The sequence below is a fragment of the Priapulus caudatus genome, unplaced genomic scaffold (assembly GCF_000485595.1).
Source record: "Priapulus caudatus unplaced genomic scaffold, Priapulus_caudatus-5.0.1 Scaffold104, whole genome shotgun sequence".
NCBI lineage: Eukaryota > Metazoa > Priapulida > Priapulimorpha > Priapulimorphida > Priapulidae > Priapulus > Priapulus caudatus.
In genome coordinates this window covers 19,610-27,729 of record NW_014577165.1, presented here as the reverse complement: position 1 = coordinate 27,729, position 8,120 = coordinate 19,610, and the positions used below count along the sequence as shown (strand labels likewise).

Here is an 8,120-nt window from a genome sequence, read left to right as displayed (position 1 = left end):
AAACACATGTCAAACGCTTCTCTTGGTTATTTGGCAGCAATTCTCGATCGGACACCTCAAGATCTGTTCGGACTATTCGCAATTCACGAGTCACAATCTCGTGCAAGGAGAGACTAGCAACGATGAAAATTTCTTCAGGAGAAAACACGCGCTACTACAGCTACACTTTCATCAAAAATCTAATAAAATTCACAATAGTTTACATTCTCCACGTTCTACTATCGTCGACAAACACTTGAGCAAAGCATATAATTCCGTTTATATGCCGGCGGGCCTCCCGTTTGATCGGCTCGCTACTGTTCTCACACTATACGCAAAGCAAAAGCGTGCACGTCACCCATAACGGTGAACAAAACGTGGCCATGCACGCGCCACCCACGTATACGCGTGCACGATCCACTCACTAGCTCACAGCTCTAGTTCTCTGCTTCCTCTAGTATAAGATCATCCTTACTGTCCCTCTCGAGCTTATCTTTCATTCTCTTCTCCGCCTTCTCCGCCTTCTCCGCCTTCTCCGCATCCTCCGTTCATTCCTATCTGGCATTCTCCGCCTTCCCGCACCTCGCTTCCTTCTTCGCCGCCTTCTCCGCGCCTTTCGTTGCGTTCCTCCTTCCTCCTTGCTGTTCTTTGCTTGCCGCTCTCGCCTGTCCTCCTCGTCGCGTCATGTCTCTATGTCTTTCGTCCGTCGTCGCTGGACGAGTTCTTCCCTCATCCTCAGGCGACACAGTGCTCTCGGTAGGAAGTCGCCGAGCCTTCGTCGAATCTTCGAACATGAAGAACTCCATCACGAGAGTTGATCACCATTGAAAAGTGAGAATGAGAGGCGGATCGCCAAGAGCACGTAGACACCAGCCATTGCATCATGAAACGCTTGCGTGAGGTGAAGCAGATAATGAATTATGGATTAAATCTACAGTGTCGGAGACGTGTCAAAAGAGATCGAATTATAGGCTTAAGTCTGACGGTGTCGGAGACGTGAGTCAAAAAAGGAGCGTCGGATTAGTGGATTATCTACGGGTGTCGGATACGTGTCAACGAGGTCGGATTAAAGTGGCTTAATCTACGGTGTCGGAGACGTGTCAAAGAAGATCAAATTAGTGGCGTAATCTACGGTGTCGGAGACGTGTCAAAGGAGATTAAATTAGTGGCGTAATCTACGGTGTCGGAGACGTGTCGGGCGGAGAGGAATTACATCACCGCTGCGGTATGTGGCTGCCATTTTTGTTGAAGATGTTTGTTTAAGTTTTTATTTTACAACATAATTTCAAAGTATTTCATTCGAGACATGAGAGGGTTATACGCCCACGCATGCACGTACGAGCGCACGCACACACGCACGCACTCACGAAGGTATGTACGCACGCACGTGCACACAAACGCACGCTCGCATGCACGCCCGTACTACTCTGAGCGCACGTGTGCGTAAACAACGCTTTTTCGTAATTTCTCTATAATATTACAGATTGTGTTTCGTTAACCGTTTCACTGACCTTTGTCTTTCGGCACGACATCGCCAAGGCCGATGGTACTCAGCGATATGAAGCAAAAGTAGAAAGCAGTAAGGTAATCCCAGTCCTTCTCTCCCACGGTGAAGATGACGGCTACGAAAAAAAAATTTTGTTGATAATATTGGTAATCGGAGAATCTCGAAATAACAAGAAATTGTTTGTGAGTTGCCGACACGAACTCGACCGAGATGCACAGTAAACAACGCCTTTTGACTCGCGATCACAAAACCGAGGTTTGGTAACAAGGTTGTTATTGTAAGCATGCGCACTGAGTTGTGACTATGTGTGAATCTAACCCTACGAAAATAGAGCTTCATGCTTGAAAATACGTCGGCATTTCAGCAAGTAGTAAGAACGTTGAAACGCGCGATCACTGTAGCTGTTTGTATAAGGCCTTAAAATCCTTTATATTATTTAGATTTAAATAAATATTTAACTAAAAATTTAAATATAATACATATACGTCGCGACGCGCAAATATTTTAGCAGGTTCATAAGAATTTTATAGTATATTATGATGACAAATGCGCAACTTTTTCAGGGTGGCAGCACAATCGCGGTGTCAGCGTCCAAAACGGGAAATTTCGAAATGCAATGTTGTTTTATGACAAACGTGAATGCGTGATTATAGAAATTTGTAGGTATATGCTATTACTTATGCATGCATTTACCATCATAATATACTATAAAATTCTAGGGGAAAGTATTTCTTTAATCTGTGCGTAACATCACCTCCTATAAACATGTAGATGACCATGAGGAGAAGAGCGATGCTGATCGGCAGGTTAAACTCGTCATCAACAACAAACTCCACCATCGTCCCGTCGTCACCATCCAGGCTCGCCTCCTCCTCAGCCTTCGCCTGCCAATACACGCAAGTAGGGTAAGCAACCATGGCAACGGACACGTAACCAGGGTAACAAACATGTAACCGGGGAAAAAGGTACCGTATAAACGAAACCGTAACCATGACAACAGACACGTAACCATAGCAGCGAACACGTAACCATGGCAACGGACACGTAACCTAAGTAACGAACGTGCAGCTATGGTAATTGGCATTTGACTAGGATGAGTAACCAATGTAACTAACACGTACACAATGAAACTAACACGTAAACAATGAAACTAACACGTAAACAATGTAGCTAACACGTAAACAATGTAACTAACACGTAAACAATGAAACTAACACGTAAACAATGTAACTAACCCGTAAACAATGTAACTAACACGTAAGCAATGTAACTAACCCGTAACCAAGATAACTGACGAGCAGCTAGGGTAAATAACATGTGACTAGGGTAGGTAACCAAGGTAACAACTAACACGTAAATAACATCCAACTAGCGCGCAACTAGGGCAACTAACACGTGGCTAGAACCAGGTACCAAGGTAACTAACAGGTAACTATGGTAAATGACGCGCAGCGAGAGTAACAAACACGTCACTACGTAGCAGTTTACATTAGATATTGCCGAAGACATTAAACGAAGGCGACAGGCGTGAGTCGTCTAGTGCGTCGTGGGCGTCGCAGCTTGGATTGATTATTATAACATCTCACATTACGTTTATTAGCTGCTAGATCTTCGCAGTGTATACGTTATCCAGCTAGACAGGGCATCTGCGATACTGCCGCTAATAACTACTGCCTTCAGCGCAGGCAACCGCCGCTGTTTCGTTAATCATCGTATTATTCTCGCTATTTCCCGATTTCCGAGCGACGTAGTGATAGAATCAGATAATCGATAGAGAGATTATGGCGCGCATTCTGTACGTGCCAAATTACGTTTGAGGTTCCATGGGTCTGCCCGTGGCAGCTATTGGCTGTAGTAACCTAGTGATCGGCTAGTGGATTTCACGTGCCGCAGTGTGGTCGTTGGTAGACCGGCATGCATTTGTTGAAATGTCGAAATCATAAAATGCAATTTCTCTCGTTTTTTTGACCTAGTTTGGACGCAAGCCCCACAAGCGGGATATAGCGCGTCATATTCTGCCGGTCGCAAGCGGGGAGCGTTTGAAGGAGGCGTAAGGCAGAAATGCCGGAGAGTCTCCAGAAATTCCGCCAAGTTTCTAGATATTCGGGGATCAAACATGTTAAAATTCTTTCCGAATTTCGTGATTGGCTTATGAAGAACGATTTTTCGGGAAGGAGTAGCAACATGCTATACAATGTTATAGCTCTATTTCTATCGCTCCCCGCTATAGTATAGCACAGGTATCATCACCCTATAACGCTGAACGCGCAGTAAGACAACACAACCCTTACCGCTTTCTTAGTCTCCTCTTTCTTGGCGTCGAATCCCGTCTCCTCTATCGTCGTATCGATGCTCTTCTTCCGTCCCGTCACCGTGTCGGCAGCCTTCTCCGCCGCCTCCTTCGTCTTCTCCACGGCCGTGATGCCGATATCCATCGCCTTGTCGGCGCCCTTCCTCGCAAGATCGGCTCCCTTCTGCGCCGTCTCTCTCACGATGGCTGTCTCATCGTGCACGGCGCTTCTCAGCTTCTTGATGGCCCTCAATTGGTAGAAGCGGCGCGCGAATGACCAGACGTATTTAATCGCGCGCGTGAACAGCTTGCCTATGTCGGTGAGGACGATGAGTAGGATGGGCATGCCGATGACGGCATACGCCATGCAGAAGCAGCGTCCGTTCAACGTCTTAGGCGCGATGTGGCCGTAACCTGTAGAAGAGGGGGGAACATATTAGTAATGTTGCTGCTGCTGCTGATGATGATAATAATAATAATAATAATAATAATAATAATAATAAATAAATAATACAGTAACAAGATTGAAATCAATATGTAGTTAAAACTAGTAGTTGTGATAACATAATAATAATAATAATAACAACAACAACAACAACAACAACAATAATAATAAATAATACGCTAATCAATTTAAAAATTAAGAATATAATAACAATATTAATATAAATAGCCATTATAATAATACTAATTATCATCATCATCATCATTATCACCATTAATATCTTCATCATAATCATTATTATTAATTATCATTTCACAGTAACTGTTGTTCTGGAGGGAACACCTCGATCCTGTGATGGTACATTCTTGTTGGTCGAAGAACTTTCGACGTCAAGAAGCATACAATATTTTGCCTACATCACGTGAGGAAAACGTTTACCTTTCATGTTTGATAATATTATCAACGATTAATTATTCGAATCATTCCAACGTAGAAGAATGAATTAGCATATTACTATTACTACGGGACCGTTGAGTGTGGTATACAGCCGTAGACGTAAAAAAAATCTCTCCAAGTGCGTGTGAGCTATACAGTGCGCGGCCATCGCCATCTGTCTGCCATTACGTATAACCACGGTTCACGTTCGGTTTCAAAATATTGTGAATCGAAAACACATTTAGAAATCCCGACGAAGGAAAATAATTGCAAAGGAAATATATAGTAAATATCGCCTGCGATTCCATAATTGATTTGTCTGAGAATCCATTACATCGTGCGACTATCGCGTGCGATAAAATAAACTTCGGACTAAACTGCGGCGACAGGTTTTTAATTAATACGATGAATCATCCGGGGAGTTCTTCCAGTGTTTACGTCATACGAGACACAAGGTTTGTTTTTGGTTGTGCTGCTAGCCGGGAACTAGGACGCCTGCGCATACGGAACGGGAATCTCGTTTTTCGGGAGTCCTAGATGTACAAGGTCATTCTGCCCCTCGGCGTTTGACACCGGAACCCTTCTTTTATAAGTGAAGCTGTATAAATTATACAAGTGGACACGACGACAGAAATATTGGCCATTTCGAGTGTGTGCTGGCAAAATTTTGTCTACAAAAAAAATTATGGAAGAATTTTCGAGTTAATTACATATATGGTGTCACTTGCGACGTGGATTCAGAGGATTGCATTGTGATTTCTCCAAAAATCTTCTGCCGATTTATGGGAATTTTTTCGTAAGTATGGCCGCCAATGGGAAATGATTTCCCAGCGTAGTACCATAAACGGCTCTATATGCGCGCCACCGTCTACTTCACATGACGCTCGCGCGTTGCGGATTGCTGGCTAAGTAATCAAGATTGACACGTTATACTTGCCACTCGATACCGTGGAATACCAAGTAGCTCAGCCCCCCTGTCATCTCCTCTTCCTAGCTTACACGTGCAATTAGTAGTACTGTGTGCAGCATGGGAGCAGCTTAACGTCTTAACGTTGCAGCATTGCTACACCCCACCACCACCACCAACATCTTTACATTCCATCCAGCATTGCTACACCCCAGCACCATCACCAACCTCCTTACATTCCATCCAGCATTGCTACACCCCACCACCGCCACCACCATCCTTACATTCCATCCAGCATTGCTACACCCCACCACCGCCACCAACCTCCTTACATTCCATCCAGCATTGCTACACCCCACCACCGCCACCAACCTCCTTACATTTCATACCATCCGATCAGGTTGCCTACACCCCTCCACCGGCCACCCACCATCTTGTACATCCATCCGGCATTTGCTACACCCCACCACCACCACCATCATTCCTTCCTACGGGAAATCCTAACGAAACACAACACACACACACACACACATCACACACACACACACACACACACACACACACACACACACACACACAAACAAACACACACCGCATCACAACCCACACACACGCACACGCTACGCGCAGGCTCGCACACACACACACACAACACACACACACACACACAGCACACACCCACACACACACACCACACACACAACACACACACATACACAAACTACACACACACACAACACACACACACATCACACACACACACACACACACCACATCCCCACACACATCCCCGCTCCACACAATCCGCCCCCACACACACAAACCACGCCACCTACATGCCACGCCACATGCACGCCACGCCGCAAAAGCTACCGATCGTCGTTATGATCGTCGCAGCGAAGAACACCGATCCCATGAGGTTCCAGTCCTCGTCGAGATCGTGCCTGCTCGTGATGTTCAGATTCGGTTCGTCGAGCCCGCTCTCTATCGTCAGCAGCTGATAGCGATTCAGCATCGTGTCGAGCTCCGCGACGAGCGAGTCGTCGACGTTGAACTGATCATTGCTGAAGATGTTCATGTTGAGCACCTTCTGCCACAGATGTTCGGTGATCAGCTCGACGTAGTGAAGAGTGAGGTTCTCGTGAACGCCGAGCAGTTCACGATGCGCTTCCAACATGGCGTTCTTCTGCGCCTGCTCGTGGCCGAGCTCGAAGTGACGGAACAGGTAGCCGCCGAGGAAGCAGTAGCCGACGAGGAGAGCGATGAGCAGCACGTGCGTGAACCACTTGCGCGACCAGTCGTGCAGCACATGCTTGACCGTGTCGAACGACGGACAGTAGAGCGGTCGCTCGAGTAGCGGCAGCAGCGACGTCTGCTTGGACGGCGGCGCCGGTCGGTGGCTGGAGGCGCGCGACGAGCTGCTAGCTTGCGGTACGTACGTCGACCGCGGCCGCATGTACGCCGGATACGAAATCGGACGAACCTGCCGACGTCGGGCCTCGTTCGGCGTCGGCGCCGTCGAGACGGATCTCTTCGTAGAAGGTTTCGAAGCGCCGTAAAACGACATCGTCGTCGTGGTTTACGGTTCCGAGAGGTGGGGCAGGTGGTTGTGGAGATGCTGTCTTTCTTCTCCGGAGATGTACAGCGCGTGTGTGTCTAGGAATAGCTAGCTTCGGTGAGTGAGTGCGTGCGCGCGGGGCTCGGTGCAGGCAGAATTCAACACGAAGCAGTCGCAGACGCTGCTGGCGCTTCCTGCAGCGGCACAACAATGTCTGAAGCCCTGAAAATGCAAGCAGACGCGCGGTGCGTGGTTACCGAAGAATATCATCCCCCCCAAAGGGCGTCGCGAAGCAATAAAAATAGTGCCGCGGCTTTGGTGAAGAGCGACAGTCCCGGGGAGGCGAATCCACCCTAGGGGGGGGGGTCTGGGCGGCTGCCTCCCCCGGAAAATGTTGAAATCTACAGGCAACAATGGTGGGCTCTGCGGATCTGAGCATTATGTGATTAGCACAAAGAGTTTCACTGTAATTTTAGAAAAATACATGATAGATTTAAAAGATTGTTGCAAACTCCAATTATTTTTTTCTCACATTTACAGTGGAATAATCTTTGGTAAAACTTCCTGAAAATACATTCCAGTTCAAGAAATGCATACAATTTACGGCCGTGCTCACAACGAACTGGTAGATATCGTCGATTGAACGCGCTTGACCCCGAGCAAAGCATACGCTCCTCAATATACGCGCAAGCATTACGGTATATACGCAAACGCATTGCTGCTTGCCAATAGAATCAGGAGTGACGACGGTGACGAGGAATGTGTGCCAGAGTTCTGATCATAAAATTTATAGCACTTAAAGGTGACCTCAGGCGCGTGTACAGTCATTTGACCGAGGGGTGGCGGGTCAACGGTAAGGACGATACCCTAGCTAACAGAAGTTATGTCCTTGAATGTTACTGGGAATGTTTCTTTTAGCGTCTAACATTATTCTAGTAACGTTCTAATAACGTGTTTTTAGGAAAGTTTTCCTGACATTCTGAGAACGCTTTATATTCT

General features: G+C 46.7%; 1 protein-coding gene across 1 annotated transcript; it reads right to left on the bottom strand.

Moving 5' to 3' along the window:
- Nucleotides 1-784: 784 nt before the first annotated feature.
- On the bottom strand, nt 785-7,130 carry LOC106805172 (potassium channel subfamily K member 18-like). The gene is made up of 5 exons (XM_014806667.1): nt 6,437-7,130; nt 3,778-4,190; nt 2,241-2,370; nt 1,491-1,601; nt 785-870 (listed from the first exon to the last, which is right to left on the bottom strand). Exons 1-5 carry the CDS (start codon nt 7,128-7,130, stop codon nt 785-787), a joined length of 1,434 nt encoding a protein of 477 aa, XP_014662153.1.
- Nucleotides 7,131-8,120: the final 990 nt, after the last annotated feature.

Bases quoted from the DNA above. Each gene is read 5' to 3' on its own strand.
- LOC106805172 (XM_014806667.1), bottom strand. From the start codon at position 7,130: ATGTCGTTTTACGGCGCTTCGAAACCTTCTACGAAGAGATCCGTCTCG. The intron at 2,371-3,777 runs GTAAGGGTTGTG...GTGTATTGGCAG, and splicing joins AAGAGGAGACTAAGAAAGCG to GCGAAGGCTGAGGAGGAGGC. The intron at 871-1,490 runs GTCAGTGAAACG...ACCTCACGCAAG, and splicing joins TGTCGTGCCGAAAGACAAAG to CGTTTCATGATGCAATGGCT.